Source organism: Sceloporus occidentalis, unplaced genomic scaffold (genome assembly GCF_023333645.1).
Source record: "Sceloporus occidentalis isolate IW3139 unplaced genomic scaffold, rSceOcc1.0.p SCAF_24, whole genome shotgun sequence".
In the NCBI taxonomy this organism is placed as follows: domain Eukaryota; kingdom Metazoa; phylum Chordata; class Lepidosauria; order Squamata; family Phrynosomatidae; genus Sceloporus; species Sceloporus occidentalis.
The window spans coordinates 956,356-978,078 of record NW_028317004.1 but is presented as its reverse complement, the minus strand read 5'-3'; the positions used below and the strand labels follow the sequence as shown (position 1 = coordinate 978,078).

Here is a 21,723-nt window from a genome sequence, read left to right as displayed (position 1 = left end):
TCAGATTTGGGGGGTCGTCTTTTATAATCAGGGTCGTCTTATGATCTTATACATTTTCAATTTTCATGTTAAAAATTCTGTCTCAGATTCTAATGTGAAGCTCAATTTCAATTTACTCCCTTCAAACCATAGATGCTTGAAAAGTAGACACCCCTGGCAATTTCCACATCTGGCCAGTCTGTGCCATGTCTTATTTGTTCATCTTTGAACCCAACCAATATGAATTACCCCATCAAATTATACATTTTTGTTAAACTAGACACCTCGTGGGCATTTAAAATTGAAGTATTTTAACCTTCCATGCAATGAATTTTGTAGACATAGTACTAATTTTAGGACTTGCTCATAAAAGTAAACTTTTTTTTACATTTTGCATGTATACACCTACACACATATATTGGATACAAATACTTGGGGGGGTTGTACCCTATTAAGAATATTATTTTATTTCTGATATTTTTATTATTCCATTTAGAATTTATGGCAACACAACGGGACAAAAAATATATATTATATAAATATTTATATACATTTATTATATAAATAGTTTTCTGTTGTTTTCATATCGTGAGGAAATCAATAACGTTCTTAATAAAATATATGTGTATATATATATACCTTTTACCTAGGGAGACCCATATATATATATATATATATATATATATATATATATATATATATATATATGGGTCTCCCTAGGTAAAAGGTAAACTAGTTATATGTTTGACACCTTAATTTAACTATCCAACAGTACCGAAATCGACTGTCAATTATTTATACGAAAACAATAATAATAATAATTTTCACGACTGCCTTTTCGCTTGGCAACAAGTAGACGCGACTAAAAGTTCCACCGCTTCCGGCTTCCGCTTAGTAAAGGTGACGTCGGCCGCTGCTCCGGATCGCCACGTCTGTTCCAGAGTGCGCTTCCGTTGTGTCATTTCCTATCTCCGCATAAGGGACCGGTGATTTTCATCATGTCGGTGTCTGTGTTATCCGTCGTGTCCCGCTTTTTGGAGGAATATGTCAGTAGTACTCCACAGCGGCTTAAGATGCTGGACGCCTATCTTCTGTACATAATGCTTACCGGGGTCATGCAGTTTCTGTATTGCCTTCTGGTGGGAACCTTTCCCTTCAATTCCTTCCTGTCCGGTTTCACCTCCTGCGTGGGCTCATTCATTTTGGGCGGTGAGATACACACTGAGTATATGATTACATCGATAATAGAAGTCGCCGGTGCTAAACCAGTTCATATTTTTGGCTCTAGAGTTTATGCAGTCACTGTGCAGTTTATGAATATACACGCTGCGTTTCAAGTGTTGTGTTAACGAGGCGGAAGTGTATGTGCACTGCCAATAAATATGTGTGCATTGCAAGTGTTGTACTACCAGTTACACGGCGCTGCGTTTTACTTTGTGTAATGGCTGAAACCGCAGAAGTAAACCATTCTCTGTATGCATTAAACCGTCATGCTTGCCCTATCCGAGGCCTGCATTGATTTCTCCTGATGTAGGGGCCCTATATGAATCTATTCATTGCACTACTATATAGAATCATATTTAAGTTTAAATATCAAAAAGGGAAATGTTACATTCTTGTTGGTCACTTTGCAGCACCTGTATAACCAAATGGTTTTGTTTCAGCCGACTGATTAGACCTTCTTATATTGGTGTTTATAGTAGTGGCCCAAACTATTTGACAGTTGGCTTGTATTGCTGTCAAACATCTTGGAATGCTAAAATGCAGCTTGACTAGGTTGGATGTTCTTGTTAATTATAGTATTTTAATATTAACTATTTTAGCCTTTTGCATATGAAGAATGAACCGTAGTGAAAATCAGATTTGCCCTGAATATTATCACTTGACAGACCTGGGAATTTCTAGTTTTCTTATTTACTTATGATTAATATTCACACCTTCTTGTGTTTATTTTCCACCTTGCAGTGTGTCTACGGATACAAATCAATCCTCAAAATAAGGGGGATTTCCAGGGGATCTCTCCAGAGAGAGCCTTCGCAGATTTTCTTTTTGCCAACACAATCTTGCACCTAGTTGTCATTAACTTTGTCGGTTGATCCATCGTTGTTTATATATCACGAGGTGAGTACATTTTAAAGAGCCAGGTGTGGTTCATCATTTGTCTTTTAATTGTTCTGGATTGTATTGCCAGAACAAGAAAGTGTGAATGAGAACAGTGGGGATTGCATGAATGCATGTGCATTATTTGTGCAGGCTGTAGTCACCACTAAACCAAAGTATTTGATTGAAATATAGTCAATTTAATTGAGAGAAGAACATCCATCTTCCTTCCACGATCCCTGCAAATAAAACGTGGTATTGCTCCTACAGCATTGACCTAAAAATAATAACCCTAAAGGTACAAGTAATAAAGCTAGAAATTATTTTTGTCTTAAAAAAGTGTGGAAAAATCAGTATCCACAGAGAAAGTGCCAATGATGTAAGTAAATTTGAAAATCGCTACGTTGTAATTGTCATTCATGAGTGATTTCAGAATTTGGCTGTAATTTACAGATGGCATAAATTATTTTATCTATAGTGTTTAAAATGTACACGGACAGTAAGAAGTCATAAAATTCCCCAACTTACTCTGCATAACACATAATGTGATTGAATTAATTTGCCTACTATAATAAGTATATATACACTGTACCGTTGCTTCTTTTAAATTGCAAACATAACTGAACAAAGTTCCTTACAATGATTTTACATTTTCAATCTTATTTGGCAGTCTTTAAAAGCACACCATCTTAAGGTCCAAAAGTTGAGGTGCCTACTGTGTAATTAACCTCCGTGCCTGCAACTGGTACTGGCCTTTATTCACTACATGAAAAAATATAATTTCACCACATTACCTATGTACTTTGTGGGCCCACTGATTCCTTTTTCGTCTTCCAAAGTTATTTTACTGTTCTGTATTTTGGATGACAAGTTTTAGTTTTGCGTGTGTTCTTTTACTACAGGGTATGATGCATTTAACATATTGTCTTTGCTATATTAATTTTATTATTTTTATACTCTTTGACAGTTGCTCTCTTGAGTTGAAGACGCATTCCGGGCTGCAGTACATCACTTTTTTAATACTCTTTTGTGACCTTGCTCTTCTGCATTACAAGTTGATTGTAGAGCCACCATTTCTTGTCTGTTTGGACAGCTGAAACTGCCAATAAACATATGACTTTGTTTCTTGGAGTTAGGTTTTTTTTTTATTATTTTTGTCTGCATGTCCATGACTTATAACGGTATATAAGACATATGAAAGCGCAAAGTCTTTGCGCAGTAGCAGTTACCACACAGCTGTTTTTCTTATATGGCAACATTAAGGACTCTCCTTATCCAGCAAAACCTCAATAAGTGGAAAGCTATTTTTAGTTTATGGGATTGTAGAATACACTGCGATTAGAGAGGAGACTAGTTATGAGTGACTTAAGAGAGACACTCCAGCCATCACATACATTCCAATGAGTGGCAAGAATAGTTAGAGCAAAGAGCAGGGTATTTTTAAAGCACACATATAATATAAGTACTGAGTAGAGTTGTGCATTAGGATTCGTGTGAACTGCAAATTTTGGTAAATCTGCCGATTAGTACAAGGCCAGACCCCCCCCATGAAATACTAGGGCCTACATTCACTCACGCTCTCTAAAGGTTTTGCTACCTTCTCTGCTGACCACTTCTGCTATCTTTTAGCTTCGTTCCCATCCTTGTGGATATAACCCGACGGGATCTTCTGCCAAAATGGTGACGCTTCCATTGACGTCCTCACCCAGATCATCCAATCGCGGGAGAGGATGTCACTGGAAGCGCTGCCATTTTGGTGGAAGTTCCTGCCGTGTTAAGTCCACAAGGATAGCAGGATGGAGAAGTAGTCACCAGAGAAGTTAGGGAAACAGAGAGTGCGAGAAAGTGAACAAGACCGTGAGTGAATGTAGGCACTGAGCATTTTGCTCCCGAATCAGAGATTTCCCTGAATTTTCGGCCAAAACGAATGGGCAGGGAACGTAATTAGTTGGGGAGGGAACGAAAGGAAAAATCCGTCCAAATCCTTTTTTTGACTCATTTACACGTCTAATATGAAGAAGCAAGTCAGAAGTCAATTTTGACAGGTTGGTGTACACGTTTGGCCACACAAGAAGGTCAGCATGCAGCATTGTATATGGTTCTGTGCTCCACCTTTGTGAGGAAAAAAAATCTAGCCATATATAAAATATAAAATATTTGGAGTATTTAGTTGAAATTCATAACTGTCATTGAGTTTATGCTAACAAATAATTGAAATAACAAACACAATGTGTGTAAGAAGTTCACTACTACTTTCTGCTGTGGTGTACATGGTCTTTGAGCTTCTAAGATACACATTTTTCTGTCATGGATACTCCATTGGCCATTTGGTTCTATCAGCTGTGAATCTGTGGAGTAAGAAATGATAAACACCTAACATAATAGCCTGGTAAGGATATACATAGGCTTCCTACAAATGCAGTGGATTATTGATCCTCTGTGGAGAAGAGATTAACTGAAGGTAGCAGACGTTTATAATGTAAGTAAATGTAAACATGGGCTAGGCATGTCTAGCCTTAATCTAGGTTGAGACTAAGGACTGAATTAAGGTTTGAGTCCATAAATCAAGACAAAGCACAAAAATGGCTGCACAGGAGCCACGTAATCTGCCAAATTATGTGTCAGGAACCTATTTTTCGCTGCCTGAACCATGGCTTTTTTATACCTGTGGCGTTTACATCTGCGACCACTAGTGGCCACCCTCCGCCCTCTGGAGCACTCAGAACTCAGGTGTGCCTTGTTACCTGGGTTGAGCCCTAGCAATACATCCAGCTGGGCCTTGTTACCTGGATTGCCCTGCCTTTATGAACCTGCCCTGCCCTTCAGTCAGGGCCTTTGTATTGAAGTCTATGGACCTTCCTGCTGTGGCTCTGCACCTGTACTGTTCCTGGTTCCCTGCTATTGTGTCCTTCCAAGTGGACTCCCTGCTATTGTGTCCTTCCAAGTGGACTCCCTGCTATTGTGTCCTTCCAAGCGGACTCCCTGCTATTGTGTTCTTCCAAGCGGACTCCCTGCTATTGTGTCCTTCCAAGCGGACTCCCTGCTTTTGTGTCCTTCCAAGCGGACTCCCTGCTTTTGTGCCTTTTGTACCCTTCCAAGTGGGCTGTGTGCCTTTTGTGCCCTGCCAAGCGGGCTCTCTGTCGGTCGTGCCCTTCCAAGCGGGCTCCCTGCCAAAAGACTTATTACCGGTATTTTATTTTGTCATACGTCTGGTTACTTGCTTAGACTATATTACCCTTATTTGCTGGTCCTGTTATATACATAAAATACACTGCATTACCTGGATTTCTGTTTGTGGTGTCTTTGTTTGCATAATCATGCACCGTGGGTTACATACTGAACCCCAAGTATCCCCTGCGCATGGGCTCCTACCCGACCTGATCACCCGAGTCCTGACATTATGTGTTTCTATCAAAGGTGCATGTAAATTTGTACTCTCCTGACATTATGCACATCTTTTACCATCTGCCTGCTTGGACTTGGGTATATATACCTGAACCTTGAGCCATCTATGTTCACCTTAGAAAGGAAGAACGCAAACAAAAGTGGCCTGTGGTTACAACTCTGGCACGGCATTTGAATTACATAATCCAGAGCGCAGACTTAAAAATGTTTTTTAAACACATTTATCTTAACAATTTAAGAGTTTTTCTTACATATGGCTTGGAGAAAACATTGATGGAGGAAGTAACGTTCCAGGCTTGATCTTCCATTGTTGAAGGTTCACTTCTACTACTTTGACGTTGGATAAGAGGAGCTTTCCTCGCTGGACAGCATATTCAAGTATACTTTCTGAGCACATTCAAGGGTGCTGCCAGCTAAGGCAAATGTAAACTGCAACACGAACTATAGAAAGACTAACTAAATGTACCATGTTTTTAACAATGGTTATATGTATCATACAAGGGCACGTTTGCATGATAGGTCGTTCATGTACAGAAGAATGAATAGCAGGTAACATTAAATTTTTAATATAACCAATACAGATACAGTTTAATGACCAATGTAATGTTAAATTTGGGATGCTGTTTTGACAGTTTAGTGGATACACCCCCTAAGGTATTCAAATCATTGTTCAGTAGGATGTTTAAATCAATAACACTTAAAATGTACCATGTTAAGTTAAACTGGTTGAGCCCATGTGACTAACATTTCCCAAAATCTGTGTACCAACAATAGTTTGCAATCCATTAAATTGTGCTCACAAAGCAAAATATCTTGTGTGTAAATCAGAAAGCAATACGAGTAGCCATTTAACTACTTACTGAATCTCCACAGGTACTTTCTACCAATTGGTAAAAGTTGTGCAGGCTACTGTCTAATACAACTTCTATAGCTTTATAAGAATCAATTTGCCTTTTTATTCTCTTTGCGCCACAGTGCATATAAGTAACAGGGAGGGCAAAGAAAACATAATTTGAATGGGAAAATACTTCTGCCTTGAAATAAATTATGATGCAGGTAACATTACCCCCAGAAATTATTTGAATGGCCTCAGACTAGAATTATAAAGACATCCTTATAACTGTTGCCAGTGGGGTATAACGACTGGGGCAGACTGGGCCTAGTGTCCTAAAGTCCAGAGTGCTGGATATGATGTTATCCCAACACTTAGAAAAGAGGACAGCGACTTTGGACTGCCACACAGACTTTCTAATCCTCAGCAGTAAAGGATAGCTATTCAGTAAGGAACATGAATATCTCGCATCTCCTGACAACCTTCCTACATGATGTTTGCAAAGAATAATGTGAGAGATTATAATTGATAAAGTGTGTGAAGGAAGAAGAACGTAGTAGGATTGGAAAATAGAGTCTAGATCTTCTCAAGATACTTACACCTGAAGCTACTAATCTCCAACAGTTGGTTGGGAGAGGTATAGGTATATTCTGGCTCCTTATCTGACCTGTATTCAGGCGACTGACATCTTTCATCTGTCCTGGAAACCTAGTTTCAGTACACAACCTCTGTCATTTACCCATGTATTTCTTACCAGCATTTGATCCTCCGTATCCTGGGTGGATGTTAAATTTTCATATGGCTGCTAGAAATAATAAAAAAAGATGCTTTAGATACATTAAAGATGTGAGATTTTTTTTCATGGGGGTCGACAACACTTCTCAAGGACCTATTCAAAAATCCAGATTTTACCTTTGCAAAACTCTAGATACATTTTTAGGATATTGGGAATGATGAATTTACCATTTGGCAAATAACCCCAGGCTTCCACAAGTTGATGCAATTGCAGTCACCATCGATTTTAATGACTAAACAATGCAAGTTGAGGGAAAATGAAGAATCCAAAAGAGAGTTTTACTTCAAGATGCACAATTTGCAGGAATATAATGAGTTTCAAAGAGTGTGAGCTAGTAAGGACCCAACGTGAGCTTGTCTAGGAGAAGAGTCAAGTAGTACTGAAAGCTTAATAATATAGGTTTTTGTATGCCTACCAGTGCTCCTGTCTTATTTACCCTCTGTAGGAATAGAGTCAAAGACCATTTCAAAAATAGCAAAATGTTTTAATAAAATGTAATCATATTTCAACATGTTAACAAACATGCTTATGTTGATTTTCCTGGTTCAGATGAGAGACTAAGTTGGAAACAATCCTTTTTTAGATGATATATGGTACTACTGGTAAAAATGTATGTAAAAATGCATTTTTAATCAGTCTAACTTGATTTTATATTATTGACAGGGATATTAGATGGATGAAAACAGCTCATAAGGCAGCCCTGCTTTAAAATCAATGAAATGGTAAAGTAAAGATGAGAAATTCCCTGTCAAATTAATTTGTTTTGTTATTTCAATATCATTATAAGGTTGGGCTAGACAAAGAAATGTTTAAATCTAACTGAATAATGAGATAAACTGTGGGATACTTAATCTGGAAAGAAGCATTAAGATTCTACATATTATTAACATGCAATATTCAATCTCCGAGAAACATATTTGGAGCTGAACTAAGTGAAAGGTAAATTCTACTCGGAGTTAAAATTGTTATCACCACACTAATAATGCCTTCTGTACACATTCACCCTTGCCCTTACACATAAACACACTTGCATGCTTGCTTGCTCTAACATATAAACAATGGTTCTCTATCATTTCACAGAATTTCTCCCCATCTCATGATCTATCCTCTATCTCTCCACTTTATCATTTCCTACCTTTTATCAATCCCCTTTCTATTAATCTCTCTCTTTTATCCTCCCCTCTCTCATTATCTCTTCCATTTCTTTTTATCTCAGCTATCACTTTGCTCGTTATCTCTCCTCCTCCTTCTCTCTCTCAATGTTTTCTATATCGCTCTAATTTCTCTTTATCTCTCTCCTTTTTCTTTATCTATATTCTTTCTCTATATCTCTCTCAATTCTCTTTACTCCTTGTTATCATTATCTCTCCCCTTTATCTTTACCTCTCTCATTTAGTTCCCCTCTCTTTATCACTACTTCTCTTTTTTTTTTACTTCACCCTTTCTACTATCTCTCCCATTACTCTCCCTGTTCTCATTATCCAGCCTTCCTTTCATTCTCTCTCGCCTCCTCTCTACCTCAGTCTCTCTTCTTTATATTTATCTCCCCCTTTCTCCCATCTCTCCGCCATCTCATTATTTCTCTCCTTTCTCTCTGTCTCCTCATATTCATTATTATATTTTTCATCTCTCCTATCTTTCCCTTGCCTCTTGTCAGGTAATTTACCTATGCACTGGCATAGATTTGTACACACACTCTCTCTTTTACACACTTAGTCTCTCATGCCAGCACACATGCACATATACTCACACATACATGCTAACACACAAACATTTACACACCTATGCACACACGCATAAACATCCACATGCTTGCACATACACATCCATTGATCTCACACACATCCATGTTCACAGACACATGTACATTAAATCATACCTTATCCCCAATGTCTCCATTTGGGGGTATAAAGTTGAGATTCAGAACTTCAGCCCCAGTCGCCCCCCCCAACGACACCTCTGCCTCACACTCTAAGCACACCCCAGTAGTAAAACTGAACATATTTGGCTTTGTATAATGTTATCTATATCTTTCAGCACTAGTTATTTCAGAGTGCATTTTTAGATTCAGTTAGTAAAAACAACCTGTAGGTGTCAGTATTTGACAGCCTACAAAATATTGTGGAGCTTGTTTTTTTAAACAAGCCCTTAAGAACACAAATGGAAACAAAAGGAATGCCAAAGTTTTTTGGGCCCAATATGTTCTTATAGTGAGTTTTGTTGTCTATGCTCATTACATAGTTAATGACTGGTCATTGACACTATGGTGCACCATATAGTGGTTTAGCATCTAGGAATTTTGTTTTCTGAAAACAAAGTGTTAATCCCCCATAAATAGCTCCATAAACTCGAGCTGTGTAAAACCGGAGCTGTGTAAAAAAGCAATTCCAAGCTGTAGAACAAATGTACAAGAACCTGTGCCCTACCAGACTTAAATCCATTGCTCACCAGTTTCTAGAAGTAAAAAACCTGAGGAATCCAATGAAGCTGTCAAGCCCACTGATGTCACTGGGCGGCCTAGCTGACGTCGTGAGACACATGCTATTGTTGATGGGGAAGTGGGCAGGGAGTGGGGTTTGCTGTGACCTGGAGTTTCCCTGTAGTAACCCTGAGAAGCCATAAAGGGAGTGAAAGAAGGGGGAGAGATAAGGAGAAAGGAGGAGAAATGGGGACAATAGGTAGAGATAAAGTGAATGAAAGGAGAGAGATAATAAGACATAAAAAGACAGGAGAGGGATAGGGAGAAAAGGTGAGAGATACAGAGAAAAATGAGAGATAAAGTGAAATAGGAGAGGTGAGATACAGAAAAAGAGGAGAGAAGATGGGAAGGAAACATCAAAGAAAAGGGGGAGAGGTGAAAGAGGAGAGGTAGGGAAAAAGAGAGGAGAGATAAACGGGAGAGATAGGGAAAAGTATGAGGAGGAGAAATAAAGAGAAAGGATCAAGCGGTAAAGGGAACAAAGAAAGAGAAGATAAGTGAGAAGAAAGAAGTGAAAAAAATAAACAGGAGGAGAGATAATGAGAAGGTAGGAGGACTAAAGAAAAAAAAGAGATAAAGAGAAAAAAGATAGAGAAATGGAAGAGATAAAGAGAAAGGCTAAAGATATGGAGACAGAGAAATGGGAAAGATAATAAAAAGGGTAATCAAAGAGGAGCAGAGAGATTATGGGGGTAATAAGAAAAGATGGGCAGAAAAAGGAGAGATAATGAGAAATTACAAAAATTAAGAGGAGAGAGAATTAAAGAGGATTTCTTAAATAGGAATTACAAGGAGGATTCTTTGAATAAATCAATGAGGGACATTAAAGATGTTGATGTAAGTAAGCATTTGGACTATAGATTTAATATGATAAAAACAAACAGAAGTTTACCAATAGCATTGGATTATAATAGATTTAATAGACAAGTGAGGAATGTTATTAATATATACAAACATACACACATACATACATACACGCATGCTCACAAACACTTATACACTTTCCCTCCTTCCCCACTTATCCTCTCCCTCCTTCCCTCACTCATTGACCCCCCGTAGCTCAGCTGCATATTTTATTTGCTGCTCTCACATTGTGCAAGCAGCCTTTTGTTTAACTCTGGAGTCATGTGCCCCCCTTTGTTTCTTTCTCCCTGGTTCAGTCACAAAGGGATTGCCTAACTTGGACCAGTTCAGACAAGGTCAGCCTGGCCCTTTATGAACAATTTTGGACCGGCTTGGAGGGCAATAGAGGTACTCCCTTGTGAATGGCACCCAGGACACCCCCCCCCCCCTACATACGGCACAGGTGCTGGGTGGTGGGTTATGGTCGCATTCCCCGGTACTCAGAAATAATAGCCAGTGCACTTCAAGGGGGAGCAGGGACACAGAGGTCTCTATAAGCAGACCTCATGCCCCCTTTATTTAGTGCCACTTAGAGTGAGATCTATCATCTCCTCAACCGGCCCAAAAAGCATACTTTAGCCCCAAACTCTTCAATCGGGGCCAGGTCTGGACTGGGACAAAAAATAGGCTTGGGCATTTAACACGGAGCAGCCCATTTTTAGGAAAAAACATATATATACATACATAATACTTGGTCATTCAACATGGGAAGCCTGAAGCCACAATTTAGTGTGACTAATCCTTGAAATAAATAAATATAGAGTAAATAACACCGTATCTTTTCCACTAAATGATTTCAGGGCCTTGAATGTTTTGTCCCCTGAAGTCACTACAAATTCAGGAGGGCATTTTACCTCTGCATAAGTAAAAACGAAATAGTTCCTACTGTAAATTAAGTGCCAGGAAACAGATAACCAAACACACATCAGGACAGGCTTTTCCACACCGACACCAAGACACACACACACCAGGACAGGCTCTGCCACACCGACACCCAAACACACACCCCAGGACAGGCTCTGCCACACCAACACACACACACTCCAAGACAGGCTCTGCTATACTGATAACCAAAAACACACAAACAGCAGGACACAATCTACGACACAGATGTCTACACCAGGATGGATTTTCCACACTGCATTGTCGTTGATACCCCCCTTAGAGTTTTTGTCCCTTGTGTATTGATGCCTTAGCCAGCACCTTTTTAGTATAGATTAATGTGGTGCCCCCAGACCCTTGTATGATCGCCTCCAGCTAGCACTATTTGTATTAATGCCACCAGCACGCCCCTCCCTTTATTAATGATTTATGTAATGGCCCCATCACATATACTCATTAGACATGCATTTTTAACTACATAAGTATTTATCTCTTGAAATATGATTTCAAAATAACAGCTGAACTGGCAGTTTCTTCAATATTAGACCCTGCTGCCGATATGTATTAATATTAGACCCTGCTGCCCATATATATTAATATTAGCCCCTGCCGCCGATATATATATAAATATTAGACCCTATTTGCAGGTATACAATAATAATGTATGGAAACATAGCATAGCAGATATGGATCTACAGAATAACCAAAAAACCCAGCTTTGCAGATATAGATCAATTGGAATTCACATAAAAACTCAGCATTAAAGGTATAGATAAACCCCTAAATTACAGACATAGATCACAGGCTGCACACCACAAAGCCAACCCAAATTATACATATAGGACTTGCCCCAAACAGCCCAGCACGAGTCAACTTTGTCCCCAAACAGCCCGGCCTGTGCCATCTTTGTCCCATAAACACCCTGCTTGTGCCATCTTGGTCCCCATGGATCCAACACCCTGCTTGTGCCATTTTTGCCTTTCCACAATTATACACCTGATACACAGTGGCGTCGGCAGGAGGGGGCCAGGGGGCCCTACATCATGCTGTGCCCCCCGGTGTGCCCCCCCAATTGAAACGCCGTCTTTTTTTTAATAGATCCGGAGGAGAGAGAGAGGCGCCGAGTGGTCGCTGAGGAATAAGTTCTCAGCGACCGTTCAGCGCCTCTCACTCTTCTCCGCGACCGCGAGGCCTCTGCCTTGGTGACAGTGCCGGCATTTCAAGCCGAGCGCCGGTATATGATGTCATATCCGGCGCTCAGCAATGAAGCTGTGCACACTGCGGCAGAACCAGGAAGACAGAGACCTGGCGATCCTGTCGCTGGAATTCTACAAGCCCAAGGTAAGTGAACTTCAAAGGGAAAAGTTAGGAGGGGGTTGGAGAGTGAAAAGAGGTAGATAGGGATAGATTGGGAGGGAGAGAGGGGTAGATAGGATAGTTTGGGAGGGAGAGGGGGTAGTTAGGATAGATTGGGAGGGAGAGGGGGTAGTTAGCATAGATTGGGAGGGAGAGGGGATTGATAGGATAGATTGGGAGGGAGAGGGGGTAGATAGGATAGATTGGGAGGGAGAGGGGATAGATTGGGAGGGAGAGGGGATAGATAGGATAGATAGGGAGGGAGATGGAGATATTAACATATATTGGCAGCAGGGGCTAATATTAATATTTATTGGCAGCAGGGTCTAGTATTTATATTCATATTGGCAGCAGGGTCTAGTATTTATATATATATCGGCAGCAGGGGCTAATATTAATATATATTGGCTGCAGGGGCTAATTTTATATATATTGGCTGCAGGGACTAATAATATATATTGGCAGTAGGGGCTAATATTAATATATACTGGTAGCAGGGTCAAATATTAATATATATCGGCAGCAGGGTATAATTTTTATGTATATCGGCAGCAGGGTATAATATAAGTATATATCCGCAGCAGGGGCTAATATCAATATATATCCGCAGCAGGGGTTAATATTAATATATTAATATATATCAGAAGCAGGGTGTAATATTTCTATATATCGGCAGCAGGGTCTAGTATTTATATATATTGTCAGCAGGGGCTAATATTAAAGAATGAGAAATAACTGCCTAACGTGTGTGTGTATATGTGTATATATATATATATGTGTATATATATATATATATATATATATATATATATATAGTGTATATGTACCGTTTTATAATTGGCCCCCCTACTTTGGTCCCTGGCCCCCCATGTGCCCCCCCTAAATATGAAAGCTGGAGACGCCACTGCTGATACACACAAACACTTTTACAGTCACCCACTAATTCACACTTTCATTCACATAATCATTTATTCTCTCACACATTCATACAAACTATTTACACATATTCATTAATACATTCTGACAACTTCATTAATTCTCTCCCTCATTCAGACAATTCATCCCCACATTAATTCATAAAGTCTCTCCCTCAGACAATTCATCCACACATAAATTCATACTCACTCATTCACACTTATTTCAATAATCTTACTACCCTCTTTCTCACTATCTACCCCCCTTTCTCACTATCTACCCCCTCTCCCTCCCTTACACATTTTGTACCCTCTGTCCCCCTTTATATCTACCCCCACTGCCTCCCTTATCACTTTCTACCCCCTCTCCCTCCCCTGACCACTATCTACCCTCTCCCCCTACCCACTATCTAACCTCTCCCCCCTTTGTAGTTCACTTACCTTGAAGTCTTGCAGTGGGAGTTCGAGGCCTCCGTCTCCCTGCTCTGCGGCGGTGTGGGCGGCTTCACTGCTGCTGAAGTCATATTCCGGCACCCAGCATGAAATGCCGGCAATGCGACGGAGGTGGAGGAGACTGAGGGGCGCCGAGCGGTTGCTAGGCGCCCCTCTGTCTCCTCCGCGTCAAAAAAAAAAAAAAAAAGAGCAAATGCCTGGTGTGGCCCGATGGCCAGTCTGGGCCTGATCGGGGCTATGAAGTTGAGATTCTGGGCTTCATCAGCCCTGCCTTAGCGATGCCACTGACTCACACTTGAAGCACACCCTAGTAGTAAAATCGAACATATTTGGCTTTGTATAATGTTAAGAGGTAATGTTTATGTCCAGGCCAAGGATAAAATCTTTCTGTTTCAGAGTAATTTCAGAGTGCATGTTTAGATGTAGTTAGTAAAACCACCTGTAGGTGTCAGTGTTTGATAGCATACGGAATATTGTGGCGCTCTCTTTCAAACAACAATTCCAAAATAATGCCCCAGCGGGGACAAGGGTAAGTTACAACTACAAATAAACCAATCCCGTTCCCGGGATCAAAAAATACCCTTATTATAACCCCACCCTAAAACATGACTTTTATTAATATGTTTATTAAAAGGTATAACCAAAAAAAAGATTTTTAAAAACACCAGTGTCACCAGTCCTACTATAAAAGGTATACGTCACAGTAACATAAGCTGTGTAACACTAATATTAGGTCGTACATACTGTTGATGGCTGCAGTCCTAACAACAGAAATAATTCAATTATGACCAGTGACAGAGGCTAATTAAAAACTCAGACAAGTAGCCCCCCTGACATGTTTCGCTCCTCAGAGCTTCATCAGAGGTCTGGGCTAATGGGCTTTCAAACAAGACCAAAGAACCAAACTAGAAACAAAAGGAATGCCAAAGAATGTTTACCTTTTTTTTTTGCAAATGCAAGGTAGATATGCAAGAGATGGCACATGCCACATTTTTTGTTTGTTGTTCCAATTTGTTAAATTCAGCAAGCAAATAGTAACTTTGTATTTGCATAATGCATACATACACACACTTTCTCCTAGGGGCAACTAACCCTAGGCTCATCCCTAACACCATAAATTCACATACATTACATTACATATATTTATAAAGCACCGGCTGATTCTGCAGCGCTGGCAAGGTGGTTCATCAGCATACCTGGGAACTTCTGGGCTCTGGCTACCCGGAGCCTTCCCTTTGCGGGACGCCACCAGGACTGCCCACTGATGTCAGCGGGCAGTCCCGTGATGTCGGTGGGAGGTCCCCGTGATGTCAGTGAGCGGTCCCGCTGACATCAATGGGAGTTCCAGCTGACATCAATGGGACCTCCCACCGACATCACGGGAAACACCCCCATTAAAAGGGAAAAATGGGAGGGGAGAGGGCCCTGTCAAGACCCCGCTCCTGTGACCCAGAGGATTCAGGTCTTGACCCAGAGAACCTGAAAAGCAATCCCGGGCAATCTCCGGGTCTAAATGATTCATAAGATGCAGAGCAGTTGCTTGTATTTGTGGAACAATTTCAAGTTATAGAAGACATGTGGCCTACCAGTTTTGTTGACCAGGGAAATTGGAAAATGACTGTTCCTAGAAGTAAAAACCGTTGAGGAATCCAATGAAACTGTCCAGCGGTGTTGTGACATGCCCCAACACCTACTTCCCCTCCAACACTGATGTGTGTCACTGTAGTCAGGGGGACTGCCTGCAATGACAGCTGGACTGCCTACTGGCATCAGCAGGGCCAGCCACTAGCATCACTGGGACTGCCACTGATATCAGTGGGACCGCCTACCCACATCCCAAAAGAGAGGCTTCGGGTAGTCAGAGCCATGCATATGGGTGTCAAATAAAGTGTACTTCTTACTGTTTTACATTATGTCTGGTCTCTCTTCCATGCTTTCTTTATATTAGTGTTCCTGCAAAGGATACCATTATTCTACAGGGAAGGATTCTCACAGTTTGAGTGAGCAGCACAATATACTGCATACAACAGAGCCTGGTTTTTAAGGCTCTAGAGAATGTGAGTGCAAGTCTAGTATATCCATTTATTAAAATCATACAGAGTTATACATTTGTTTTGTATATTGTAACGGGTTCACCAAGAGATCTGTTGTAACTTCAAGAGATCACCCAGATGTATCCTCCTGTTGTCCTTCCAGCACCAGTCAGCACGCACACCTTGGAACCCTGCCATGTGTTCCCAATAAGTAGACACAACTACCTTCAATTGAGTACAGCAAGAATTAACATTTTATTTTTGTAAAACATAGCCTCATATATCTACAGAAGAGATAACACTTCACCTTTCAGTGGTCATAATGTTATGGCTGATTGATGTATATATATAGGCATCCATGCTCACATACACTTATACATACACATTCACGTTCATACACTCCTAAACATAGATATTCATGCTCACACTTATCACACACACTTATACATATACATCCATGCTCACACACCCTTAAACATAGACATCCATGCTCACATACACCTATACATGGACATTCATGCTCACTCCCTCCTGCCTTCACCCCTTACCTCTCTGGCAACTTGAGGTCCACTGCTCACACAGTGTGTGAGCAGCCTCAGTTTCACCACAGGGTCATGTCACGTCCAAATGAGAAGGGCCATTTCTAAACAATTTTGCAGTGGGGTCACCCTGGAGAGACAGGCGGCGTCACATTTGTGACCACTGTGACCCCAGTAGTTATGCCACTAATTGGGCTTTGCTCAGGAGTTGGGATTTGAATGTGTTAATTATGCACTACAGAGGACTAGCTCAATATTTATTGCAGAACTGTCCTCAGTTTGCCTATAGTTGAAATGCCTAATTCTCACAAGTGGATAGCAAGACAAAACTATCCTTAATATGGTTGTTTTTGGTCTTCTAGGGTCTATAGTTACTCTCCAAATGTGTTAACCAAATGGCCCTAATAATGGTCCTCATGGAAACCTTGACTTTCCATCATTCGAATATAGACTTAATTGTGTCACATGTATTCAAGCAGGGATGTCAGCCATGACATACTGGGCCAAAAAACAAACTGGGAGTATTAGATATGATCACAGTAGTGTAGAATAGGATGGAGTCAGCTCTAGACTGTATGTCCATCAAAACCTGTCTGTTCACCCTGAGATTGGGACCAAAACTCTACAACTCAAGGTCAAACTATGAGACTTACAAAGTATGTAAATTACACATAGAAAATTCATTACTGACTCACTTCCTGCCAAGCTCACAACAAACAGGAAACCCACAGTCATGCAAGCAGCTTGACTTGCTCATACTGCTGTGCTCAATATCACAGAAATAACCTCACTGTGGTTGAGGTATGGAACAAAAATATTCTGCAAGCCTACACATAAGTCTGATGTGACTGCAAATTATTGCTTTTTGCAAATGTTGGTTAGTTGTTAATTGTGTTTTTGTAAAGTGTATGCAACCTAGATCTTTACTGTAATCAGAGAAAACAGAAATCTTTAAATCCCTCCATTGCACCCATAGAAATGTAACACAGTATGACTTTTTTCATGACACTATAACTAAAATTAATCCTACTCTACTCAGGCTTTTACCACCAACGGTACTCACCGCTCCCCTTTGTCCAATAACTCAGACAGTTTCATACACTGTCCACCAACTAGTGCAAACCCCCAGCTGGCCTAAACCTTGGTGGGCACGGCAACAATAATCAACCTTATCCCATTAAAGATTAGGGTAATATTGAGACCTGACAAGTCCATAATTTACAATCCATGACTGGAAGGACATGCCATCCCCCTGCTGTGACAAACAAAACACAAGTTGGTAACCTAAACACAAGTTTGTAAAAGCCAGAAGTGTTATGTTTGTGTATCTATACATCAGTATCCAGAGATCTATAATTTACAATGCCTGACTGGCAAGGACATGCCATCCCCCTGCTGTGACAAACAAAACACAAGTTGGTAACCTAAACACAAGTTTGTAAAAGCCAGAAGTGCTATGTTTGTGTATCTATACATCTGTATCCAGAGATCCTGAAGATAATAGTTTTAAAAAAAAATTATAATACAACCAGCAGACAGTCTTTACACACTATGAATTTGGGGGTAATTTTTCTTAAGATTACATGTAAGATTAACTCTAAATCCAATAAATAGAACTTCATTTGGACTCATTACTATGATTATTAACTGCATGGTTGTTAAGCATGATTACCATGTAATAGTAACTCGGATTTGTTTTGTATATATCTAACCAAATTTTCTCCTAATACTGTTCAGCCATTCAGGTCCTTATTTTTGCCAGCTCCCAGCTGCACATTTCTTCCGCCCCTTCCTGCTAGTGATGTATTGTATTCCAGGTAATCCATCCAGCAATAGAGTCTGCTATGTCTGAGCACATACCAAAATCAGAAATCAGGAATATTTTTTCCCCAAATTTGTTATATTCATATTAATAAGGATTTTTCAAACTTTTATTATTCCAGTGATTGGAGATAATGTGAAAGACGGTATCAAGTCACGAAAAGCTACTCAAAATAAGAGACATTTGGATGGTCTCATGTTTATTCTAATTCAGATTCTGGGAATAATTAAAATCTATTTCACTACTTCAGATAAAGAATTCAAAGTAAAGTATTATCCTAACTAATTTAGGACATCCTTTTTTGATAGCTTCCGATGAATCATTTATCAAAATATATTAAAATGTGTATTAGAGAGCATATGGATAGACTACACAGGAATAAGCTCATGGAAGAATGTCCTAGATCATCTATTCTGAACAAAGATATTATACCCTACTGTGTATCAATACTTGTCAAACACAGAAGAATCCAAGGAAGGGAATAGATTATTTCCTCTGTAGGTGTCAAGACAGACTCATAGATGCCATTGGCCCCTTAACAACCACAAAAAATGATTTAGCTATAAATATCAAAGCCCAACATTCTAATACCTATTCTACCAAAGAGCAACTTGCTTATTAGGGACTTTGCATATTAGAGTGTGCCTTTCTTCCCATCTTGTGGAGGATCACGGAGGGGACTCAAGCATCAGACCAATGATGAAACTGAGAGATCTAAATTTGTGCTTACTATAATTTAAAGATGAATGGAATTTATTGTTTAGGGGATCTATTTGTTATAGGAGACTGGATTACAAAAATATATTTCAAAGATGCAAAGATAACATTCACATTCAGATTATCAGGTTACTGGTAGAATTATAATGGCCAATAAGTATACAAAACAAAGCAAGAATTCAGCATGCCCAGCTAATACTATTAAAAAAAAACACTTAGCTATGGCATTAATATTGAGGATTACATCACACAATATGGCCATATATTACTTAGCCCGCCAGCTGAATGGGCACAAATTCACATACTCCAAGAAAACTAGGAGGCTGTTACAATGCAAAGGGAGACGTAACACAAAATTAATGCCTTTGGTTTTAGAATGGAATGTCAAAAATGCCTATGTAAGTGTGATGGTCAGGTGTCCACAGATTTTTGGTAATTTAATTTAATTTATGTAACACTACTTTACAACAGATGAACCCTCAGCACAAAAAGCAATAGTCATTCACTATTAGACATCACCAAGCACAATGCCAAGTGTTGGATTGAGTGGTATAAAGCAAGCCACCACTGGACTCTGGAGCAGTGGAAACGTGTCACGAATCACGATTCTCTGGCATTCTGATGGGGGAGTCTGGGTTTGATGGATGACAGGAGAACATTAGCTGCCTGACTGCATTGTGCAAACTGTAAAGTTTGGTGGAGGAGGGATATTGGCCTGAGGCTGTTTTTCAGGGATTTGGCTAGGCCCATTACTTCCAATAAATGGAAATCTTAATGCTTCTGCATACTAAGTCATTTTGGAAAATGCTATGTTTCCAACTTTGAAGGAACAGTCTGGAGAAGGCCCTTTTCTATTTTAGCATGACTGTGCCCCAGTGCACAAAGCAATGTCTAAATACATGGTTGGATGAATTTGTTGTGGAAGAAGTTGACTGGTCCGCACAGAGCCCTGATCTCAACCCCATCAAACACCTTTGGGATGAACTGAGCCAGACCTTCTCATCCAAGTTCAATGCCTGACCTCACAAATGCTCCACTGGATAAATGGGCAAAACATCCCACATATAGCTGCAAAGGGGAGACCAACTACATATTAATGTTTATGTATTTAGAATGCAATGTCATAAACGTCCCTGTTGGTATAATGCTCAGGTACCCTGATACTTTTTTCCATTTAGTGAAAAAACTATTCTCAGCACAAAGTAGTACAAGTAAAGAAAGCAACAGGATGACTCCATTCACTATCATGGTGATTGTTTCAAGTTTAGAAGTTTGCCCCAGAACATCTTTTTATACATACCTCATTATCTCTGCAGGGACTAAATGGCTTAATAATGTCTGCAATGCCATCCAAGTTGTAGCTTTGCAGTTAATACACAAGATCAATTCTAAAGTTGTCTATGAAAATTTTAAATCAAAGTAGGACATCCTTTTGTGCAACAGTACCGTGGGCTGGTTGCAGACAATATTGTGTACTGTCATCTACATGGGCTGCTTGTACAGTCTGCATATGTACAACCATATCTACTGGATACATTTACTAAGAGGGGTTGGTGCTTTTTAAAATAATTAATTTCTGTTATTTTTACTATTAGGAGTTTATGGGTAAATAATGGAGGTAATTAATGCACTGCTTGCCCTAAACCAGGTAACTATGAATAGCTTATAGCTTAAATTGTTCTGAAAAAACTCAAGCAATACTTTGGTTTCCATAAGCAAAGCTATTTATGACATTTTTACCAGTAGAAAAACTATGAAAACTGGTCTGCCCTCCTGTGGCAGAAACATTGTTATTCCTGGGAGTTAAATCCCAGACTTGCCAAATTGTCAGCTTTCTGTTGTCTGTCCTGGGAAAAGAAAAAATGTCGGTGCGCTAAGCTAGTCACAGGCTCAAATAATACAAATATGTAATACGAGGCCTACCAAACAGGTGTAAGCATGCAGCAAGAAACAGTGTATTGGCTGTACAATGTATACAAAAAACAAAAACTGTCTGCGCTTCTTACCCTAATAAAGTTGGCAACAAATATATAAACATAATATAAATGAGAGGTTTTGGTTATATGAATTGGCCAAAGCATAATTAAGCTCACCCGCCACGTCAAGGCACACTCTCAATAGGGTGAGAACCTACTCTCACTTCCTACATAGTGGACACACAAAGCAGTTCATACTGCTACCAAAACCTTATTAATGTGTTGGGGGAGGTGCAATTAACAGTTTCCAGCATTGATGTGCATGCAAAACCCCAAAATTCTAAACCTACCACTACCCACTGCATAGCATCAGTGGCGTCGCTACAGGGGGGCAAGGGGGGGCAATTGCCCCCCCCCCCTAGGTTAATCCTTGCCCCCCCTGTTGCCCCCCTGCCTAATTTGGATCCCGTCTTTCTTTTTTTTAAATTTTATTTCTTTTTTTTAACGTGGAGGAGAGAGAGGGTGCGGCCCGAGTAAGATCGGCAGCCAAGGCAACCGATCTTACAAGGGCCGCACCTCGAGCCCTGCTACTTACCT

General features: G+C 40.0%; 1 protein-coding gene across 1 annotated transcript; it reads left to right on the top strand.

Moving 5' to 3' along the window:
- Positions 1-977: 977 nt before the first annotated feature.
- DAD1 (defender against cell death 1) lies at positions 978-2,075 on the top strand. Its single transcript, XM_089485185.1, has 2 exons — positions 978-1,188; positions 1,945-2,075. The coding sequence occupies exons 1-2, from the start codon at positions 978-980 to the stop codon at positions 2,073-2,075; spliced, it is 342 nt and encodes a 113-aa protein (XP_089341311.1).
- Positions 2,076-21,723: the final 19,648 nt, after the last annotated feature.